General features: G+C 36.0%; 1 protein-coding gene across 4 annotated transcripts; it reads left to right on the forward strand.

Annotated features, from left to right (window-relative positions):
* The first annotated feature begins 240 nt into the window (after positions 1 to 240).
* LOC125072134 (protein strawberry notch) lies at positions 241 to 24,174 on the forward strand. Of its 4 annotated transcripts, none has more exons than XM_047682646.1 (27): positions 241 to 399; positions 2,399 to 2,495; positions 3,116 to 3,220; positions 6,058 to 6,159; positions 7,424 to 7,492; positions 10,150 to 10,307; positions 10,765 to 10,849; positions 11,098 to 11,483; positions 11,596 to 11,757; positions 12,108 to 12,349; positions 12,573 to 12,726; positions 12,857 to 12,991; positions 13,067 to 13,212; positions 13,331 to 13,494; positions 13,638 to 13,829; positions 14,024 to 14,218; positions 14,362 to 14,522; positions 14,831 to 15,021; positions 15,127 to 15,203; positions 15,299 to 15,487; positions 16,316 to 16,488; positions 16,598 to 16,709; positions 16,867 to 17,009; positions 17,323 to 17,519; positions 17,787 to 17,961; positions 21,980 to 22,124; positions 22,333 to 24,174. In XM_047682646.1, exons 1-27 carry the CDS (start codon positions 397 to 399, stop codon positions 22,437 to 22,439), a joined length of 4,065 nt encoding a protein of 1,354 aa, XP_047538602.1. In that variant the 5' UTR covers positions 241 to 396; the 3' UTR covers positions 22,440 to 24,174. The 4 variants fall into 4 exon arrangements, with proteins under 4 accessions (XP_047538602.1, XP_047538604.1, XP_047538605.1 ...); XM_047682648.1 differs by having other exon boundaries at positions 10,771 to 10,849; positions 22,333 to 24,173; XM_047682647.1 differs by lacking the exon at positions 241 to 399 and adding an exon at positions 1,074 to 1,234 and having other exon boundaries at positions 22,333 to 24,173.
* Positions 24,175 to 24,615: the final 441 nt, after the last annotated feature.

Below are 24,615 nucleotides of genomic sequence, written 5' to 3' on the forward strand. Positions count from 1 at the left end.
CAATAACCAACACTTAATAACAAACTAATTTGAAAATTTAAACATTGATTTTTAAATTGAACTGGAGATATAATAGATTATAGTAACTTATTGACTTTTAACTTAGTCAATTTCAACATTTTCAAATTATTTTGTTTAAATAAAATGATAAGATTAAGAGATATAGTATCCGATTGTAGAGCAGTATATTTTTCTTTCTCTTTTGAACATATATATTTTTTAATATGGCGGAAGCATTGACCGCCGTCAGGTCGTCTGGTTTTTATCAAGTGCAAAATAAGTAGTTTTTGCATTTTTCATTCCGTGCGTGATGTTAATGTGAAGATTATTAACAGTTTTGACCTACCCATTACTGAATAGCTATTTCTTATAAAGAAAAAAGTAATTCAAACAAAAATGGTAATGATAGTTTTTTGTTTTGATACTTTTTTACGAACTTAACAATGTTCAAATTTTTATTTTTCGTTTATTTTGTATACTTTTTATAAGACTTAAGCTGTGAAATTAATACCTTATAAGAAGAGTAATCAGTTAAATTAAAAAAAAACGCCTTTTTAGGGATTTTTTTCTTTGTTTTTAACTTTTCTAACCAAAAAAAGTGTCATGAGGTGATGGCAGGCTCACATGGGAAAATATTTTTTTGATTTTATTCAAATGTCGGTAAGACTATGGGCGTCTAAGCATTTAATTATGCAAGTTGGGTGTGGCTGTATTGATTTTCTTGGAAGGTTCTAGGTCTAGTACTAGAATACGTCCTAATAACTGCACTTTATCTATGCACACCACATTTGTCTTAAGCATTACGAAAGTATTTTTACATTGTTTTCTTCTTTATTTTGGTTCTTACTGCCAATGTTTATTACTATTTATGTTATTAACTGTAAAATTTACAATATACGGATAAGATAAAATGACATATACCAGTACTGAGAAACCTAGCACTTGGAAACATGTACAAAAACAGTGTTTAGTTGAATATTGTGTTTTTTAAATCATTAAATCAGTAATAAAAAAGCATTATAAAACTGTGTTATCAGTTATATAAGTTGAATGTAAACTTGTATGCTTGCCAGGTGAAGAAACATTGAAATTGAAAACCCTTATGTGCCAAAACATTGATTTTTATTAGTGCAATCTTAGTGTATGTTGTAAGTGAATATTTTAACAGTGAAATTGTGTGTTATGGCTTGTTACATTGTTGGAACATTACAATAATACAGATTACAATAATATGGTTAGTTTAAGTAATATTTCTATAATATTAGAAAATTGTTAGGTATTATAAAATTTAATAAAATGCTTATGAAATATTTGATTAATTTAAATACTTGTTGTAATTTTTCGTATATCCAAATTTAAGTTAGCAATGTTTATGTTTGGATTCTTGTTTTTGGGTTTTCCAGTAATGAAACAATAATTAGTCATCATAATTATATACACAACAGTTTGTTTTTTTTTTTAAATAAATAAATTAATAACATCCATCTGTACCAATTAAAAACCATTATTATATTTTTTAATTGTTAATTTGTAATTAAAATTGATTTTAATTAAAAATCTATTTATATAGAAATTTGTATTTTGATTTATAAGATCAAACACCATATAGCTTTCAAAAGCTAGTCTGTTTATTATTATGGTGTTGCATGTTTAAAAGGAATTTTTATGTTCCATTTTTATCCAATACAATGAGTGCATTTCTAACAAGCAAATTAAATTAAAAAAAAAATTATAATAATAAATGGGAATTCAGAGAGGTATATAGAACACCTCATATGGTCAGTAATGTTGTTACATACATGTAACTATATCATATTAAACATTCAAACATTATTCAAAAACAATTTTTATTTTTCATATTACATGTATCTTTTTTACTTTGTATTTTTAGTTTTGTTATTATTGGGGTAAACTAAAATTTAAGTTATAAAGATTGTTGCTTATAATTTTTTTATGTCCCCAGGTGATGTATTACTTACTTATTTATATTAGTCTTTTTTCGATATAAGGATAATAGTTGGAGGTGCAAATATTCTTTTCCTTATCATGAATACAATCTTCTTTGATAAAAGTATAATTTTAGAATAGAAAGAAAATTTCTCCTATCTCAAATTTGTTTAGAGTGAAAAGATTAGCCTTAGGGGTCGACAATCTATCAATAATATTTCTGTTAGTACGATCATCTCTGTGTAAACAGAATATTGTAATAATAATTTGTGGAAATTTTGTTTATGAGATGTTTAATTAGTAAAACTGAAATTATAATTTAACCCACCAAATAAGCTTTCAATTTGGCAGTGAAGCACCAATTGCCATATTGTGATAGTTATGTCCGACTTATGGTCTTTGTTTTAATTTAAATTATAATTTTTGAATAAATTTGTTTTTTTTTTTTCAGTCAAAACGTAAAGCTTTTGGTGATAACTCTCCCGCTGCTTCAGATGATGATTCAGATTTTGATGATGATGAAGATCCAGATAATTTGGAAGTACCAGGTAATATATTATTGAAAAAGTATTATTCTGTTTGTTTATTACCAATTGTTATCATAAAAATAATAGGATTTTAATTATATTATTTACTTTGTGATGGGACTTTGTGTCCATCTGGGTAGGTACCACCATCATATATTGTACCTTCAAGTAATAATATTTAGTATTGTTGTTCTGCGCTTTGAAGTGTGAGTGAGCCAGTAGCACAGAAGGGGTATAAAATCTTAGTTCCCATGGTTGGTGGTGTATTGTATTGATAAAGTAAGAGATGATTAACATTTCTGACTGTTTCAACATACATGGGCAATGGTGACCACTAACCGTCATGTAGCCCATATGCTAGTATGCTTTCCAATTTAATTTTTTTTATTTGTTATTTACTATATTAATTCATGTATAATATAATAACAGCATGATTAATATCATGCTGTTCTTATATTCATATATAATTATTTACTTACGTTTGTTTACTATTGATGTGATCCTGAGATTATGTTCAAACAACAAACAATGTTTATATATTATAAGAAAATGCTTAAAAATATTAAATAAAAAACTAATAATCAGCATTCAGTTATTATTATTTAACATTTTAAGAACATATCTGAATTTTAATTATTAAGGTGGAGGGAAAACTTTGGCTGCTGCAGCACGATTTGGCGACAAAACTAAGATCCCTCAGACCTCAGTACCGGTCACGGTTAAAGCTACCACCAACCCATTGGCGGGTAAGTTATTTTAATATTTTGTTTATTATCCTTACTTTAATATTGTACTTTTTAATTGAAATTGTTATTTCGTTGAATTGATATTATTTGCGTTTTTTTTTTTAATTGCAAGAAATATAATGAAATTTTCATTATATTTCTTATATAAAACCTACTTTTAAGTAGGTTATATATCTTTTACGTATAACTTTAAAAAAGTAATCGATGTCAATATTAACAGATATATGTATATATATTAGGTCACCGTAAATTGTAAATAAAGTTAGATTTAAGATTATAGGTAATCTATCTCACGAGATTGTAAACAATCGAAATATTGTGAGCGGTGATTAAACTTAAAATAAAACCTATACAATTTAAACAGTTTATAATCGTTTTTATAATTTAACTAAAATTCACTTAGATAGATTATAATCTACCGAAAAATAATGCGTTAAATTGTACGTTATTGTTCACAATCTTTCGTGATTATAATCTAATGGTATTTACAATTTTACGTAGATAATGTTCTTAGATGTTTTCATTGTAATTATTAATTATAGAAAATAATATTTCCGGTAGGTAAAAAACACGATCGGGAAAAGTATGTTTATTGTTCACACGATCATTTTCCTTAATTAAATTTAGTTAATCCATCTTTATGCCATTTTAGCGAAACATTTAATAAACTTAAAACTAATAAGTTTTAATAAAACATTGTATATATTTCCAGATACATAAGTATATAAATTAAAAGCAAAATTACTTATTTAAGCAATCGAATAATAAAATATTTTATTATTCGTACTTCTTATTAGCCTTTTGAGCTGAACTCAGCTGAACTCAAATTAAAACTTCACTGAGCTTCATTGACGAATATTTAAAACGGCTATTGTTTAAAATAATTACAGTAACCGAGATTCCGACAGCTTCACAAAAAATATTTTCTCAATTATGAAATTTTAATATCTATGGAAAAACACGAAATATAATTGTACACGAACAAAAGGAAGTCTCATAAATAAGAAAACCAGATTGAAACCTTTAAAACGTAACTCCGACCGAAGTATTTGTAGAATAGGGGAGGAGCCACCCCGTCGTCCCACTTACCTAAACTTTGCACTGCAGTACTAATTTGTGTTATACAGATACACGATGCGGGTTCGAATCGGGAGTTGGAATATATTATTTGCTGATCAATAATCTACATATATAGAGGATTCTGTCTGAGATGGTTTTGTAAGATTCTGATATAATTCGTCCGTTTCGTTGCGATTTTTAATAAGCTATAAGATGAGGTCGATGCCGAATGAAAATTACTATAATAATCAAGAAACGTTTTGTTTATGCTTAGTAAAATCAAAATCAAAAGATTATTTTATTCAAGTACGCTTCTAAAAGCAATTTTGAATCGTCATGTAGTGTCGAATTAAATGTGAAGCTACTACCATATCGGTTCGGAAAGTAGATTCTAGCAGAATTGTCTACGAGAAATAAGTGACCGTTTTTTTGCAAATTACGATCAATAAATATTACGTAAAGATTACATATATTATTGGTTTATATTTTTTTTATTGTAAACGTATTAGACAATTCCACCTTTTCCATCGGAAACAGTTGTATGACCAAATAGTGATTGTGCAATGTGTAACTCACATTACACAATCATTAACAGAGTCGGGTTTTAAGGTCGATAGGAACTGTAGCCCGATACATCCATTTTTGGTTAATTTCATTTTTATTAATACTAACTAATAAAACACCTGATTCTGACACAAAAAAAGCTTCCTCATGGTATTTATAGAATTGATGATAGTTTTTCATAATAAAAAAATGTAAACGCTAATTAGACAACGTCATCCGTAAGCAAAACGAATCGTTTATGAATATAGTAACCGAGTTTGATTATCAGTAATCAGTATATCGGATAAATATACACACTAAAACACGGCACCTAGCAACTATAACCTACAGGGATATTTGCAGTGGAACAGAACAATTAAGTACGTTATTAAATAAATAAAAGGTTTTCTCTCCTATTTAGCTACTGGCACTGTAACAAATATACAGTGTATTAACGCTTAGTGTTGCTCTTTCGTTAAAGGATGAATGTGCCCGCCAGTCTAATAACAGATGTAAGATGACGTCTTATCAGTTTAACCTCTGCGTTCGGGGGTTTTTACTCGTGACGAATTAGATCCAAAATTACAACGGAGAAACTTAAGTTGATTACTTACTAGTTGGCACGCATTTGTTAACATTTCAGGGACAGAACATGTTCCGTGATATCGTTACATCCTTATTTGTTAAACTGTATATATGTATACTGATATGCTGGTTCTTGCGGTTTCATCAGGCTTTCGGTGGTAGGGTTTGTGCAAGGTAGAATCGCTTATTCTACCGCTAATAAGCACTACGTATTATTTTGTTCCGGCTTGGTGATGGTGAGTGAGCCAGTGTAAATACCGGCGCAAGGTTGGTGTTACATGTCAATATTATACTTCAAACTTGGAACAATTTCATTTTTATTTGTTTTAACGATAGAATCTACATTTCGATCACCGAATCGATGGTAACTACATTTAAACGAATCTTATAGTGAGATGCAAATATGCTCCTCAAGTACTCGAGTAGTCTATGTTTTAATGTAATTATTTAAGTCAGATTGTTAGTTTTTTTATCATTATCTCGTTCAATCATAATGATTACATCAAAAATATATTATATAAGTATAGATAGGGGCAAGACCAAAATGTCACGTGAGCAGGTTTAGCAATTCCGGGGTCCTAAACCATGGGGTGACCTTTTCATCATCATCATTACCGAATGCAACTAAGTGTTAATTTTTTTTATTTCAGCTCCCTCTGGCTTAGCATTCGGCCAGATGTCGAACGTAAAGCCGATCAAAATATCCGCCAGTTCACTCACGAAGCCCATCAATTTGGGCTTAGGCAGAGGAGGTGAGATTACTTGTACTACTAATTGTTATAAAAGCTTTGTGATTTTTTTACACATTAATGATACGCTTACGTCCTTATGTCCTTTAAAAAAATATATTTTAGGTTTTTATATAGGGGGGGAGGGGCGTTATGGATATTCACAAGCAGGTGTTAAGCAGTTATGTAAAAGCAGCCTATTTGTTAAATCAGGGTATAAGCAATCCTATTCCCAAGTTAATTCAAATCAGTCGATCCGTTTTTGCTTGATTGATTAACAAACATTCAAACTTTCACATTATAATATTAGTAAGGTATACTTTTAGCAGGTCTGTTTCGACAAATCGTTGAAATAAGCGTTTTCTAAATTTATCTCAAGCTATGTCAGACAGTGGCATTTAAATTACGCGTTTTCTATAGCGACTTATTGCTTTGTAATTTCTAAACAAGTTCGATAAAATAAAAATATTGTATTAGAAATTACGTAATTCTTAAAAAATAAACACTGGTTGTGAGAAAAATACTGGTGTGTCGGGTACCCCATGTGCGTATTTTTTGCATATTCATCATCATATATTCAGGTACCTCAATGTCAGTTTTCATCAGTATCAGTTCAGACATAGTAGCAAACAGACAGACTTTTTTCCACATTTCGATATTAATATAGACCGTTATGTTAACATTTAAATCTATAGAGGTCGTATTAATATCCTGTAAATTCATAAAACATTGTTTTAAAACAAGGATATAATTAATATCCATTATGATCAACTTGCTCTATTTATGAACCGTAATAGTTTTATGCTTTTCAAATTCAATTTTATTTTGACTTAACGTGTATCTAGCCAGTACTTCAATAATAGTCTTTAAAAAAACAACACGTAGTTGATGATCAGATTTATGTATAATAATGTGAATAATCGGCAATTACCCTGAGGCATAATGTCACGTTATAAAATTTAATGATGATAATAATTAAACATATTTTCAATCATTATTTTACCGCAAAGAATACAAGGTGTCATAAGATACGGAGAAGGAAACAGGCTGGCCAATAAGTAATGTGCATGTCCATAACAAATACAAAAAAAATATATTTTCTTCACGATATAGAAAATATTTCGATAATGGTTAGAGTTACAATATAATCGCTTTTGTTAGAGCAAAAGATCGTAAGTACAATACAGATGTTACCGAGTGAAACGCATAACATTTTTACTTGAGAACTTATCAGCACTGATAATAGCGATACATACTATAGGGATACTTAATGGTGGCTTGTCGGTAGTGGCGGCGCCGGTGGCGTCGTTCGCGGCGGGCACCTCCGCCTACAACGCCGCCTCGCTACTCGCTCAGAGTGAGTAACTGTGTACTAACACGTAGCTGGCTGCTGACGGTGGCGTCGCGAACTTAAACTCGCTTAGGAGAAACAAAGAAATAGCTCTATTTAATTATATCTATTCTCTATTATATGATGTTCACAGATTTTTTTTTACCTTACTCAAACACCTCAAAAGTCGAAGCCAAAAAAAAATGTTGATTTCTTAGCCTAGCACATCAATCGTGTAAAAAAATATTTTGAAAAATATTTGTGACGCCATCGCCATTAAAGCATTTTTTTAGTTCACTAGGACAGTGCATTTTCCTTATTTAATATAAGCGTGGAATTATAAACATTAAGCTAAATTCACAGAAATATTCATTTATGACCTTATAAAGATCAGAGTACACAATACACATAGCGTAGAGCCACTAGTATATAAGAGCATTTAGTATTCACTATGGTAAGCAATGTATATATAACATTATATCCCAGCTTGATAGATAGATAAGTAGATAGAAGCAAAGTAGTAGTGGAAGGAGGAGGAGAAAAGGTATCGTAATTTTTTTTATAGATTATATTTCATGGGATTTACTCTAGCTTCTGTTTTATATATATATATTTCTAAATAGTTTCTTTACAATTTTCAATTTTGTTTTTTTAAAGTTATAGTATGAAAAAATATTAAAATATTTTTTCATACTATAACTTTTTTAGTGTCTTATTTTTTTTATAAATATTATAATTTTCTACGAAGACAATGATAATCATTATAACTAAAATTTACTTGGATACACCTTTTACCTAATTCTTTATCTTCTAATTTTACATTTAATACATCAACCTACTTATGTAAAATTTACGGCACACTTCTATAATATCTAACAACTTGATGTATCATCGAGCTAATATATCATCAACATAAGTAAAAGTATTGAATATCCAATTGCACCCTTTCAATTTATTGTAAGTTTTAACTCTACGTTCATACTAGCACTTTTCTTGTAATAATACATTCATAACTTCGCATTAGGTCCCTCACCATCAGCGCTCGCCTGTAATCTATGATTAAATTTTGAGCATTATGTTGCGGCCTCACTGACTGATGTGCATTCGCGTGCAGTCGAGTCAGTTTCTTTTGTAGTTGGACGAGGCCATCATATTAAGCTCTGTAAAGTATATTGATTTAATTGTTATTTATTAAAAAAATCCAAAAAAGCTATATTGGTGCCACAATTTATTTCAATGAATGTATGTAATGATATGAATTGTATCATTGAAGATTGCGCACTTTAATGCTCAATACTTTTTACCTATGTACGCAATGCTCGATCGAATCTGAACTGTTAAAATACAGGCGAAAGCTCCCGGTAAAGAAGCTTTCGCCTGTAAATGGCCTATTCGCCACTTCAATGGCCATACCTTGGTACCGAGATGTCTCAGAATGTGGATTGTGAATGACACGAGGATTTTAACAAACTGTCGCGCATTAAAATCCTATTCTTCCTACTACCTATTAAAATCACCTCCGACTTTTCATGTCTTTGGCGATGATATAAAACGTCGTAAAGACTGTCTACCAATGAGCAGCCTTCTTGAATTGCCAATTTAGAGAAAGCTTACGCTTAGTAGTAGGACATTTTTGGACTGTTAATTGTGTATGTTTACCATTATTTCGTATTATTATTTATTATTATTATTATTTTCTCCAATGCATATTACTATTTTCAAAATTCTAATAAAATTCAAACCTTAATTTCCCAACTCGACAATATCCACACATGACCCAAAACGATAGATTTGATGTCAATTAAAATTAAAATGACAATTTCGTTTAAATGGGACTAATATCACACAAATGTAATAATTGGTAGTCTGGTTTGAGACGAACCATAGAACCAGTACAGTAATACTAATACCCCGAGCTTACGCGATAGGTGGGACCGAGCGCTATCCGGGTAAATCGAATTCGCGTAAGTCGGGGTAAAATTTTGCATATAAAGCCATACAAAGTATGTTTAATTTGGACCGGACACTACATAAAACAATAATTTAGGAAATGTCTATAGATAATATAAAAAAAATATTATTATAAACTGTATAAATACAATCCGATTGTCAGACGAGTCATTGATTTTTTCTTCTCTCGTAATATCTCCTCGTAGCATGCAAGTCTTTTATTCCATGTTTTGTAACAGCAATGCGCTCTTCGTTGGAGTCTATGCTTTCCAAAATTGTTAAGGCTTCTGTCAAGTTTCGAACTGTCATTGAACTGAGTCCAAAAAATCAAAATTCTCAATGCCTGCTCTTAAAGTCTTACAGGAAAACACTTTTATAGAGAGACTGTGTCTGAACTTTTTTTAAAATACCTTGCCTAGCATGTTATGGAACTTTATATTATATGGTTTTTTGTCTCGCTTGCACCGTTTTTACATTAAGGATTCTTTTTGCACTATGTTAACAATTTATTTAATTAGTCTTCCAATTTTGCTATTAGCACTAATGTTTAAGAAATTCGATTTTTTAATATACCTTTTTGTAATTTAGTCTTGCACGTAGTTAAAAACTTAGTGGTTTGATTTTTTGTCATAAAGTAATGCTATTTGTTCTTAGACTTTTTTTTCGTAATTTTACCTTATTTCTATTACCAAATTGCTAACATGTGAGTTTTATTATATTTTATTTTTCCATAGTGGAGATGGTCGGCGTGCAGGGCATGAACTCATATCTACTGCAGAACCTGAACCAGATCCTGGCCTCGGGGATGGGAGGGCCACTCGCTGGCATGCTCGGACAGTTCGCCCAGCTGCCAAACTGGGGACAGATGAAAGGAATGTGGCCAACTGATAAGGTATATTGCTATACCACTAGTGGTTTTATTATTAAGGAAGTGATTAGTTTCAGAAAATACGTTAGGAATTTGACAAAAAAAAGATGTCAAAACAGCCTTGTGGTGTGGGTAGTAGCTAGCTTATACTTCTTAATCGTGTCAGATTCCGAGAAAAAAAAAACATCGAATTTTGTGTCAGGATTGTAGCCACTGGTCTCTCCTTGGTCGTATCAGATTGCTGTCTCATTACTTGAATAAAGTTAGGAAATAGATTTAAAATTATATTCGCGTTATGCATTTAAATAGAATAAACATGCGTAATTGGAACTTCTTTGAGATTGAGAACCGTGGTCGAATTTCAATCAGGAGCACCAGAAGCAATACTCGAATAAACACGTTTTTTTATTCCAGAAAATATGCGACAATTGTGTAGGGTAAAAGTGAATATTTATTGTATATTAAATAAAATAATTTTAAGACACAGATGCCGGGAGAAGAGGAGGAAGTAGACGACGAAGAAATGGGCGTCGCCGAGACGTACGCAGACTACATGCCCACAAAACGTTCGTTGATCCTTCATTATTCTTAAATCTGGCTTATTAAATAATATTGTTACTTCCAGATTTCATCTGTGATAGTATTTGCCCAACATGGTCAGACATTTGCACGTAATATTGTGAATTATGGGATTGCATCATTTGTGTTTTAATCTCGTACCTTAGTAGATACATAAATTTACTAATTTAATTTTTTTTTCTAAAATTATCTCTTCAATCGAGCTAAAACGATAATTAACGACGTTGGGCTGTAGTGAAGCTGGGCCGGAAGCACCCCGACCCGGTGGTGGAGACGGCGTCGCTGTCGTCCGTGGAGCCGGTGGACGTGACGTACAGCGTGAGCCTGCCCGACGACACGGTGCGCAACGGGCTGCTGTCGGCGCTGCAGCTGGAGGCCGTGGTGTACGCGTCGCAGGCGCACGAGCACCTGCTGCCCGACGGCACGCGCGCCGGCTTCCTGGTGGGCGACGGCGCCGGCGTGGGCAAGGGCCGCACCATCGCCGGCATCATCTTCGAGAACTACCTCAAGGGCCGCAAGCGCGCCGTGTGGGTGTCCGTGTCCAACGACCTCAAGTACGACGCCGAGCGCGACCTGCGCGACGTGGGCGCCGCCAAGATCGACGTGCACTCGCTCAACAAGGTACCGCCGCCCCCATCCTCCTCATAGCGATACGATCGACACTAAGGAAATATTTATTATGCTACCTTGGATCGCTCTATATACCGCTCTTTGACTCGAGAATTGTTTCCAGTTCAAGTACGCAAAGATATCCTCGGCGATAAACGGAAATGTGAAGAAGGGTGTGGTGTTCAGTACGTACTCCGCCCTTATCGGGGAGACGCAGGCCAACACTAAATACCGCACGAGACTCAAGCAGCTGCTCCAATGGTGCGGAGAGGACTTTGACGGAGTCGTATCCTTTGCATAATCTAGAATAGTTTGTGATTCGTAAGAACCAATCCTCAATCGGAATCACAATCAGAATTTACGCTTGCTGTGTTTTTCGAACATGGATTCGAAAATTAATTGAAACAAGCTCATGTTAAATATTTGTTTACTTCAACTTATTATTGTGAAATAAAACTTTGTCCTCGTACATAATTAAACATTAAAATATATAGCAACTAGTCTTCTGCAATTATTTAACTAATACTTCAACTCTTATTTAGATCAATGTTAACATTTAGAATGAATACGCTGATCACCTTTTCGAGAAAATTGTTCTCAGCATAATTTCGTTTCATTTTCCTTGACTTGTACCAGATCGTTTTTGACGAATGTCACAAAGCAAAAAACTTGTGCCCCGTGGGATCCGGCAAAGCCACAAAGACCGGTCTCACAGCCTTGGAGCTCCAGAACAAGTTACCGAAGGCCCGCGTGGTATACGCGTCGGCCACGGGCGCTTCTGAACCCCGCAATATGGCCTACATGGTGCGTCTCGGAATATGGGGGGAGGGGACTCCGTTCCCGACTTTCATGGACTTCATTAACGCCGTTGAGAAGCGGTGAGATATACATTTGCTTATGAAAAGATTTATATGTATATTTGTTTGAGTTAAATACTCAAACAATACTACATATTATCAATTATCAGTTTTTGATCGATTCGCATACGGATCAGTCTGTTTATTATGTTTTTTTTTACTTTGGTGGTTAAAGGTTCTTTGAGCTTTGTATGTATGGTAAGAAATGAAAATTATTACTGATTTGCAATCATTTGTTGTATAGGGGTGTAGGTGCGATGGAGATAGTCGCCATGGACATGAAGCTACGAGGCATGTACATCGCGAGGCAGCTGTCTTTCCACGGAGTAACATTCAAGATAGAGGAAGTACCGCTTTCTGACTCTTTCAGAGAAGTTTACGATAAAGCCGTGGCATTGGTAAGTTCAGGGAAGAAAAGTCACTGTACAAAAGAAGATAATTTTAAGCCAAGCTGTTTTATACAATTTTTGTACTAAGATGGACAAGTTCAATTAATACGGCATAATAGCAAATAATATCGTTTGACAGTGGGTCGAGGCGATGCAGCGGTTTACGGAGGCTGCCGAACTGATCGATGCGGAGCCCCGTATGAAGAAGACTATGTGGGGACAGTTCTGGTCCGCGCATCAAAGGTTTTTCAAATACCTCTGCATCGCTGCAAAGGTACGCACATAAGATGGTTCGGAGGAAGGTACACGTGGAAGTGATTCAGTCATTAAACGAACAACCTCGTCGCAGGTGAACCAGGCGGTGGTGACGGCTCGCGAGGCGGTGAAGTGCGGCAAGTGCGTAGTGATCGGTCTGCAGAGCACGGGCGAGGCGCGCACGCTGGACCAGCTCGAGCGCGACGACGGAGAGCTCAGCGACTTCGTCTCCACTGCCAAGTGAGTGGTCGCATAATGAGATGAAAGATATTTGTCTTGCTCCAGCAGAAGTGGATTCTCTGCGTTCAGTTTTCGTCCGATATTATGGTACATAATATCATCCTCTTTTTAATTTCAGAGGTGTATTCCAAACACTAGTAGAAAAGCATTTTCCGGCCCCAGACAGGGAGAGGATCAACCGTCTTTTAGGACTGGAGGCTAAGGGAAAACCCACGGCGCCCGTTCCTACTTTTAACGGAAAGAACGGGATCGAAGATTCCGCTAATTCATCCAAGAGAAAATGTAAGTCATCAATTTGGATAGTTTGTATGCATCTAAAATGTTTTTTGCAATGTTGCGAAAGTCAACTTCGTTCTGATTTTTAACAGATTTAATTTTGGTCCATTTTTGCGCACGTGTGTGTATATGTAATAATTGTGTATCAGTGACGGCGCGACAGCAGGCCAACGCGGCGAAGCGTCCGCGCGCCGGCTCGTCCGAGGACGAGTTTGTGCGCTCGGACGACGAGGTAGAGGCGGAGGCGGAGGCCGAAGCCGATTCCGACGAGGAGCGTCGTGCCTCGGACTCAGACCTCAGTGACTTCAACCCCTTCCGCGCCGGTAGCGACAGCGATGACGGTGGGTGGCTAACGGTTTCTCGTTAATTGTAAGGACGTATACTAAAAAACATATACATTTAATTCAATAATTACTTCTATTAACTGAGGACACGAAATGAGAAGTTTGATGTTTAATCAAATCGTTTATGTTTTTACTATTCTGAAAATAAAAATTTAATTACATTAAAGAGTTATTTTATGTTGAATTCGCAGAACCTTGGTTGGGTCGAAAGAAGAAGGTTGCGAAAAAGAAAAAATCACGAGTAAAGAAGAAGGCGGCGAGCACGCAGGACAAGATCGAGACCATGTTCGAGCGCAAGTGTCAGCCCGCCACGCCGCGCGCCGCGCCCGGAGCGCCGCCCGCCACGCCCGCCGGCACGCCCGTCGGCACCAACGGACTCTATCTGGGTGAGAAATTACACTAAATGTTCGAGTGACCAGTGTTCGAACTTTTCTAACAAGTCGCTCCAAATTATATATTTATAAAGTTAACTTAGAAAATTAAAAGTACTGAAGTATATTCTCAATCGTAATAATGTTTCGGTGCTTAGGTCCGACGCGCACGCAGGCGCCGGCACGTTCCGCCATCGAGCGCGCGTGCAGCATGAAGGAACAGCTGCTGCTGGCTATCGAGCGCCTCGGCCGCCGCCTGCCGCCCAACACGCTCGACCAGCTGGTGGACGAACTCGGCGGCACCGACAACGTCGCTGAGGTATGCGGGGATACCATACATTTATCTTATGTATTACTTGAGTCATGGGGTTTTCTTTATATATGTGAACTAGAACACCCTATCCACCCCGGCTTCACACGGGTGCAATTTATTAACAAAAATGAGAAGAAAATATTAAGTCTATATTTTTATTTTTATTTACGCTGACAATAAACGTTGAAAAACAGGAAACAGACCTAAACAAGCAGACAGAACGCTTGGTACAAACCCTATCCCTTAAATAGCCGATACAAAGTCGGGACGGGAAGCTAGTTAAATAAAAACTAATTAAACTATGTCTATTTTAGATGACAGGACGCAAAGGTCGCGTGGTTCAAACAGAAGATGGTCAAATCCTATACGAAAGTCGGTCAGAGGCAGATGTACCTCTCGAAACCCTGAACCTCACGGAGAAGCAAAGGTTTATGGATGGTGAGAAAGATGTGGCAATCATATCTGAAGCGGCGTCCAGTGGTATCTCTTTGCAGAGTGATCGAAGGTATGTCCCGATTCACTTTATTTTAAAAGATGATTATTTTTTGTTTTTGAAACACGGAACCGTACGAATCTGAAGTTTATTAAAACTAATATGTCATTTCTGTAGAGCGAGAAATCAAAGGCGGAGAGTTCACATAACTTTGGAACTACCTTGGTCCGCAGACAGAGCCATACAACAGTTTGGTAAGTACAGAAATAAATTCATTACTACATGTAAAACGAATGCATTTTTTGTTTGCATGGCTTATGGTTTTTAACGACAATTTAATTTATTGCAGGACGTACGCACCGGTCGAACCAGGTGAATGCACCCGAATACATATTCTTGATTTCGGACTTGGCGGGAGAACGGCGGTTCGCATCAACGGTGGCGAAGCGTCTAGAGTCGCTGGGAGCCCTGACACACGGAGACCGACGCGCCACAGAAATGCGAGACCTCAGCCAGTTCAACATCGACAACAAATATGGTAAAAGGCCCGCGCTCAATCTTTACTATGGTTTACATTTTAAATCATCTTACCATGACACATAAGATGTTATAAAATCGAAGGTATATAGTTATATCATTATATAATCAGTATATATTATGAGTTTAAAAACGGTTAGTTATTCAAAAATCCATAAATAAAAATGCATTTCTTTAACCGTTTGACACGTGACACAAACGCTCCTGATTGATCGGGTTTATGATGACGTCACTTGCTTGTTAACCTCGTTTGTATGTGGATTATATGTGCCACAGATTACAATACAGGCAAGTGACGTCACCGACCCCATTGCAGCACATATTGTATTGTATTGTAGCGTTTTCGCGCGCTATTTAAATATGGAATTTTTAATTTGATAGTTTTCAGCAAATATGTACTAGAATTTAATAAATCAACTTTTACTGGGTTCCTTAACCTCGGAACGAACTTCCTTAACTATCGGTAGGCGGACGAACAAATGGGCCACCTGATGGTAAATGGCTACCACCGCCCATAGACAATGGCGCTGTAAGAAATATTAACCATTCCTTACATCACTAATGCGCCACCAACCTTGGGAACTAAGATGTCATGTCCCTTGTGCCTGTAGTTACACTGGCTCACTCACCTTTCAAACCGGAACACAACAATACTGAGTACTGCTGTTTGGCGGTAGAATATCAAATATATAATGATATATCAAATTATCATATTTCATTAGTATAGAGACAAGTTTTAGTTTTATACTCTTTGACAGGACCCTCTGACACCCTAAAACTACCATCCGCGACCCAAACCCATAATAATTAGTCGTGTACTTTTGCGCAGGTCGTACGGCGCTGGAGGCGGTGATGAAAGCGATAATGAAGTATGAGACGCCGCTGGTACCGCCGCCACGCGACTACTCCGGGGACTTTTTCCAAGACGTGGCGTCCGCGCTCGTCGGCGTCGGCCTCATCGTTAACACTGAGAACGCGCCCGGAGTGCTCTCCTTGGACAAGGTGAGCGCAACGAACAGGTGAAACTGGGAACCGATCCCAGTTTACGACACACATCTGACAACTGATCGGTAATTTTATAATACCATACATTATTTTTATATGATTTCAGGATTACAACAATATGTCTAAGTTCCTAAACAGAATACTCGGCATGCCTGTAGAGCTTCAAAATAGACTTTTCAAATACTTTACGGACACACTTACCGCTGTCATGGAGCAGGGTGAGTTCTCTTAGTTATATCACACATGCCTACTTTCGGTGATCGCTGTTTATGAGCACGCTCGATTTTTATTGACGGCTCGAATACTTCGTGCCAAGTTTATTATTAAATTGATAAAAAATAAATATATAAGCATCATCTACATCTATCTTCATAGCAAAGCGCAGCGGACGCTTTGACCTCGGCATCCTCGACCTGGGCGGCGCCGGCGACAGCGTGCGGCGCGTGCGCTGCGTGCGCTTCCTGCGCCGACACGCCACGGGGCAGGCGCCCGTCGAACTGCACACCGTGCACTCCGAGGTGACATATTACAAGCGATACTAATAAGTCACCGGTGGTACGGTTCTGAGCGAGTCCTTTTCGGTGGGTACCACCTGCTCCTCATCAATTATTGTTTTTGGTCAATGAACCGATGCAATTCCGGACAGATGGGAAATAAAGGAATGCCTGCTTATGCTAACTCCCATCTTTTCTCTAGTCCGGTAAACGAGCCGATACCGATTCATCAGGCTCCCAGCGAATAACGATCGTGAAATTCAATGGACGTTATTCCCGAGATTTCGATTAATTTATACGGTAACGCGAGCGAACATCGTAACTTTTTACCCGGCAGCGTGGCATGGAGTGGTCGGAGGCGCTAGACAAGTGGTCGCAGACGGAAGCGCTGGGCGAGGCGACGGAGGGCGACGGCTTCTACGTGTCGGCGGCGGCGCGCGGCGGGAAGCTGTCGGCCGTGCTGTGCCTGGCGCAGCGCGCGCGCCGCGAGCGGGAGCGCGAGCGCGCCAAGGAGCGCATGTTCCAGGTCTACAGGTGTGTAACCCACCCGCTACATTCAGAGCAATTAAACAGTATATCAATATATATATCAAGACGTGTTTTAATTTTTCTCTCTTTTTCTATGCTCTTGAGTTCTTATGATGTTAATTCGCAATGCATTCTCCGTCTTTGAGCATGTGCTCTCGGGTATCTATTATGTAGTATGACGACAAAACGTTCACCATTCTAATCAAATTTTCTCGTCTTTTTGACGTGATATGATTTTCTCAAATGAAATAGAAGTTGTGACTTTCGTTGTAGGCCGAACACGGGACTGCAGCTGAAGCTCGAGTCGCTGGCCGAGATCGAGAAGAAATACCGTCGTGCGAACTTGACAGAAGCGGAGACGGCGTGGCGTGCGCAACACTCTGCTTCGCTGCGTGTGTGTGCGCATGCGTATTGGCGCAACGCATGCAGGAACGCAGACCACTGCGAGGTAAACTTTACCAGGCGTACTTTATAAAAAAATAATGAGAAAATTCCTTTGTCCAGTACAGTGCAGCCGTAAGTAATTATTCCATGAAATTTAAATTTATTGTGTCATTGTTAGGGAGTCTTGATGGTAAAACTAAGGAGCAGCTTATTCCTTAGCAAACGCTTATTTATTGCTAATAATTTTTCTTATAAATTACCTAAACTATTAGGTATATATTTAAAAATACTCTAACTGAAATATAGAAAGGAAGAAGGGTAAATAAGCCACCTGACTAATTAGTGGTCATCATCGTCGATAGACATTGGAAATCTAAATTTTATTAATTATTCGATATACCTCTTATTGGTTGCCAATTATAAAATAAATAAAAAAGCCTTTAATGCTGTTTCTTCTTACAATAAATTGGTACATGCCTACTTGTTAAAAACTAAATATATATTCTAATTCTAATTTTTTTTAAAGTGATCGGCAACTGGTTGCTTTAGTTGAACAGCTTGTCTGTTGACAAAGGCCTCCTCTAAAGATTTCCACGTATTCCTGTCTCTTGCTAATCGGCTCCATATTGGGCCAGCTATTTTCCGCAAGTCATCTTCCCATCTTTTGTTTTGTCTGCCTCTACTTCTTTTTCCATCCCTTGGATACCATTCTGTTACTATCCTACTCCATTTTTCTATATTTTCTCTCGACATATGCCCCGTCCAACGCCATTTGAGCCGTCTGTAGGCTGTGTGTGCATTTTTAAATTTGGTCTTTTTCTTAATTATTTGTAGTTTTACTCTATCCCTCCTTTTTATACCCAAGATGCTCCTTTCCATCGAATTTTGGCAGACTTTTAATTTATTTTCTTGTAAGTCTGTTAACGCCCATGTCTGGCACCCGTATAGTAAGCATGGTATAATACATATTTCGTATACTTTCTTCTTTGCTGTCATTGGCATATCTTTATCCTTAAATATTTCCTTAAGAGACCAAAACTTTTTCCAAGTATTAGTTATCCTTCGTTCTATTTCTTTATTCATGCTGCCATCTATAGATATAAGTTGACCCAAGTATATATATTCATTTACATATTCTATTTGTTCGTTATTTACTAAAATCAGTTCGTTGGGTACTGCCTGTTGGGAATTCGTCATAATTTTGGTTTTCGTTAGGTTCATTGTCAGGCCGGCCTTTGCGCTTTCGTCGGATAATTGCTGTAACATTATTTCCAGAGTTCTTGCATCCTCTGAAAATACAATCAAATCGTCTGCGAAGCGTAGGTGGCTGAGATTTTTGCCATTTATATTGACGCCATTTTTAGTCCAGTACAGATTTCTGAAAATCATTTCCAGCACCGCTGAAAATATTTTAGGTGATATCGGATCTCCTTGGCGTACACCTCTTTTAATAGGAAATTCACTAGCTGCAGATTCAAGTTTAACTTTTGCTGTACTCGCTGTGTATACATTTTTAATTATTCGTATGTATTTTTCTTGAACCCCTTGCCTGTCCCATATATAGTTGTGTTCCAATGTATCAAACGCTTTGTTGAAGTCTACAAACCCTATGTAATATGTTTTATTGTATTCACTATATTTTTGTAGAATTTGTCTGAGAGTGTGTATGTGATCTATAGTAGAGAATTTACTTCGGAAACCAGCTTGTTCCTTAGGTTGGTTTTCATCCAATGTATTGGTGATTCTGTTTAGTATGATTTTTGAAAATATTTTATAAATATTGGACATTAAGCTGATCGGCCTATAGTTTCCTATATCACCCTTGTCTCCTTTCTTATGCAGCAATATGATGGTTGATTTGGTCCAATCTTCCGGAATGGTTTCGGTTTCGAGGATTTCATTGAACAAATCTGTAAGTCTAGGGGCCATCACTGGTAAAGTAATTTTTAATAGCTCGTTTGTGATTAAATCTGATCCAGGTGCCTTATCTAGTTTTTGGGATTCGATAGATTTTATTGTTTCTTCCTTTAGAATTGGTTCAATTTCCTCTTTATTTGCTGAGTTATATTCCTCTATAACTTGTTCACTTTTACGACTTTGGTATAGTTTTTTGTAGTAGTCCGTTGCAATTCCTAGTATTTCTGATCTTTTACTGGTCTTTCCCCTGTCTTTATTTTTCATATTTGGAATCCAGTCCTTTTTGTAGTTTAATTCTTTTATTGCCTTCTTTATTCCTCCTGTTTTTTCTATATGTTTTCTTAACGTTTTTAACCTTTTTGCTTTTCGTTCTTTCCTGAGTTGTTTACTAATTTCCTTACTTATTTCTGCTATCTTTTGAGAATTATTATTATTGCTTTTTCCTTGTTGTATAAGTTCTTTCCGTTCTTGTAATAATTGCTTGCTTTTCGATGTTATTTCTATTCTACTAATCATATTTACTTTTTTAGTTTCTAACTTTAATTTTTGGAGTAGATTGGTGTATTTTTCTTGAGTCGATACATATTCGTTTTCTTTTTCCCCACTTTTGAAGGATACGTCGAGGTTGGTCAGAAGTAAATCAGTATCACCGGTGCATTCAATGGTTTTAAAACTGTTGTGGTATTTTCGTGCTCTTTTAGCACGTGACCCTGATAATTTTGCTCGAACTAATCTATGATTTGAGTTGAAATTGAAATCGTTTATGACAGATAGATCCTTAAAAGCTTTTACATTGTTAGACATTATATAGTCGATCTCGTTTTTATACCGGCCATTAGGAGGGATCCAAGTCCATTTCTTTGTTATTTTCTTTTTGTAAAAACTGTTTAGGATGCTTAGTTTATTTACAATAGCAAAAGATACTACCCGAGATCCGTTACTACTTCTATTGCCAAATCCATGAATTCCTATGGTATATTCTTCTCCATTCTTCTGTTTGCCAATCTGTCCGTTAAAGTCTCCCATAACTATTACGTTTTTATGTGTATTTGCAGTGGTCGATTGTAGATCTTCGTAGAATTTTTCGGCTTTTGTTAAATCTTCTGTTCTGTTTGGTTCGGTAGGCGAATACGCCTGAATTATAGACCATAATTGTTCTTCCTCTCCATCTACAGGTAATTTAATATTGAGAAGTGCTATCCGTTCTGAGATTCCTTTGAGTTCTAGTATGTTTTTGGCAAGATTTTTTTTGACCAGGAATCCGACTCCGTATAAACCGGGCGTTTCTCCAATATGGTGCAGTATGTATTTTCCACGGTCCTCTACTTTTTCTCCAAATCTCCTCACTTCACTAATACCAAGTATGTCCCATTTTATTTCGTCCAACGCTAATTCTAGTTCTTGTAGTTTTTCCGTGGTTCCTAGTGATCGACAGTTTAAAGTAGCTATATGTATATCATTATATCGTATTCTCTTTTTATTTTCTATCTTTAGAGGGTCTTGGTCATTTTCCCCCACGAAGACCAGTCGGCTTGGGGGAGTTTGGTGGTTTCTAATTAAATGGTTTTCTGTATTAATTAGTTGTGTTTTCCGGTTGCCGATAGCTAATTGTTATTGCCTATTATTATCCGCCGTATAGGAAGAGAGAGAGTTGGATCTGCCTCTCATGACATCAAAAGCGTTACGCCTATTTTCTTGTGATGGCATCCAGGTTTGTTTCTTAACTTTTGTATTGTCTCGCGTCGATGAAGATATTTCTCTTTTTCTTTTTTCCTTTGTTGCATTATTTTCCTTTACCACAAGCTTGTCGTATTTCAGATATGCGAAATTTCCTTTATTTCTTTCTTCGTTGAGTCTAGTTTGTAACAATTTTCTCTTTTCCAAAACTTCTTTAGTATAATCCTCTGTGACATATATATCTTTGAGATTCTTTCGGACTTTCATTATCTCATTTTTCTTCCATGCATTAACAAAGGAGAGCAGAACCGGTCTCGGCTTTACACCTGGGCTTCTCTTACCGATGCGATTGATGATGATTGATGGTTGCCAATTATGGTATCTCAAATAATAGAATTGGAGTATGCCTTATGCTTATATTTACACAAACAAGCCCTAAGATCAAGTAAGACTTTGCGGCTCGTATTGAATACTAAATGTTGTCGTAGGTGGGCCTGCGAGTGCGCACGTACCACGTGCTGGCGGGCTCGGTGCTGGCGGTGTGGGCGCGGGTGGAGGCGGCGCTGGCGGCGCGTTCGGCCGCCAAGATGCAGGTTGTGCGCATTAAGACTGACGATGGATTAAAGATCGTTGGTAAGTACCCTTACCAAGCACTCATGGGAGGCCTAATAGTTATTATAAAGTTAAATATTATGCAGCTCAATATATAGGAAAGTAACAAGTAGTTTATTTATTTAGTTGTGATTTATTTTCTATTACAAACTCATTGTTTGGTTTGCATATTATGTTTTAGAGGATTGATTTAATAAATATTAATTAAACGAATATTTAAAATTTACAGGTACGCTTATTCCAAAGAATTGCGTAGAGACGTTAAAAGAAACGCTTTCATCGGATGCAGTTTCTGTCACCGAGCAGACTTTCGAGCAACCCGACGCGCTGAAGTGAACGCTACAGCGCTCGACTCTAAGTCTAAACTAAGAAAGCGTGACGCGACCCCCAAAGTTCCTCTATCTTTTTATTTTATGCCGGCGCCACACAGATCAAACATTCGTTTAAATACACAATTGGTCTGGACGGGCAACAAAAGCGGAAGAAGTAGGTATATGGGAGCCTTCACAAATATTGAGAAATACCTGATAGTGTGTGAATTCTTTAGAGGGTGATGTGTCGTCAGGATTACAGACGGTGCGTGGTAGGCTATTGCATTAAACCTTGCCAAAAATGTGAACGGATTTTAATATTCGGAGAGGAGAGGCCTCAAACGTCTTAGACGATCAAAATAGGGCCTCGAATGTAGTCAATTACGAGCGATACGACGTGGTACGACTGATTTTTTTCTTAGTATCTCTTTTCTGATTGCTTTATTTTATCCAATAATTATACGTAATAGTTAGACGTGCATATTAAGAAAGTTATGCTTCTAATGTACCGGCTTTAGATTCTCTACAGGGTATAAGACTGTTCTCTTTGTTTTTTGCCTATATAATGATATTTTATTTGAAACTTGCTTTCTTAATTTGCGCGAGTAAATCAATTTCAATTTCTTTTAGATGTATCTAGATTGCAGGTCTTCTGTGAGATTGTGATAGTTAGGGAGTGAGTAATGGAATGAATAATGGTTCCTTAGTAATGCGAAACGTATGCATACGTGCGTACAACGGTTTTAGTATATATTTTATTTATGACATGGTACCAATGGCTCCAAGATTTTCAAATTCAACTTCGCCTAATATTATTTATTAGAAGGGTTGTTGTATACGAAGAAATAAATATTGTTTTGTACAAATGTAGTGTTATAATTTATATCAATTTCGTAATGTATTAGGTTTTATTCGAATAATTATTTATCTGTCAGTTAGTGATTAAACTCGATGTGAATATATCGATATCTTCAAAATTATTTTAACCTTCAAGTTACAATAATTCTTAAATAACTGTGAAAAAAAATCATATTATTACAACATTATTGACATACTGTGTTGTCTGACTCTGCATTGTTTTTTGGTATTGAAGTAAAGGGCGCGACGGATGGGACTACGGGCTCTTTATAACGATTTATGCTAATTATGAAAGTAAAAATAAAAATAACTTCAAAGATTTACGTTTTATTCAATAATAGTATTACTACTTGCATTAAATTAAGAAACGTTTTCGATAAGAAATAGAATAATGATACACCTACACGTATTTTCGTCGATATAATTATAATCGTGCAATTTATGAGTTAGATGTGATGTTTATTCACTAAAAACTATTTACGAATTATTCGGACCTAGTCTATTTACTCGAAAATTATATAATTGGTTTATATAAATTTTATTTTAAATTAAAATAGGGCTTCATAAATGTTTATATTGCTATTATTTTGACTGAATTTTTATCATACTAATTATTTCTTATTTGACTTCATTAGACATTTGTGAAATCCTGATTTAAATTTTTACTGTAAAAAATATTCAGTCGGTTTATAAGTGTCAGTGTGAGCAGTCTTTATAGAATAGACGTGAAGACAAATGATTATAGTTTTAACGTATTACTAAGGTAATTTCTCGCAAATTTAAATTGTTTCATGTAATAATTATACACATTATTTTAGTGCTGGATGTAACAAGATGTCAAAGATTGTACACCCGTGTTGAACCCATCTTACTTGTTTGTGTAAAAAGACAAATATATGTATATAATTATAATGTTTTTTTTTTTTATTTTTACAAATCCTCTTTTTCTTAACAAATTTACAAAAACTCACAAACAACGCCATGGTGACCATATTGAATATTGTATAAGACTACCGAAAAATATTTGTTGTAACGTAAAACATTAAAAAAAAGGATCTATTCTATGTATTCCTATGAGTGAAAACACGAGCAGCGAACATGTTAACAGTGCGTTTTAATTTCTCTCGTGTTGCCTCATCTCGGCTCGCTCGTGACTCATAGCTGGAGCAGTTTTTGTGCACGAGTCAAAGGCCACGCCACTCTATTCGAGTGGCGAAGCGAAATAGTGGAACACATAATTTTTTCGTTCATTTATTTTTTGACAAATGCCCCATTAAATAACGTAATACACAAAATTGACTTGACAAATAATAAAATTATATTTTTGGAGTTATACCAAAGTC

Source organism: Vanessa atalanta, chromosome 20 (assembly GCF_905147765.1).
Source record: "Vanessa atalanta chromosome 20, ilVanAtal1.2, whole genome shotgun sequence".
NCBI lineage: Eukaryota > Metazoa > Arthropoda > Insecta > Lepidoptera > Nymphalidae > Vanessa > Vanessa atalanta.

Excerpts from the sequence above, each read along its gene's own strand:
- LOC125072134 (XM_047682646.1), top strand. Across the intron at positions 12,992-13,066 it reads ACCTCTGCATCGCTGCAAAG|GTGAACCAGGCGGTGGTGAC; the intron begins GTACGCACATAA and ends ACCTCGTCGCAG. Across the intron at positions 15,022-15,126 it reads TCTTTGCAGAGTGATCGAAG|AGCGAGAAATCAAAGGCGGA; the intron begins GTATGTCCCGAT and ends TCATTTCTGTAG.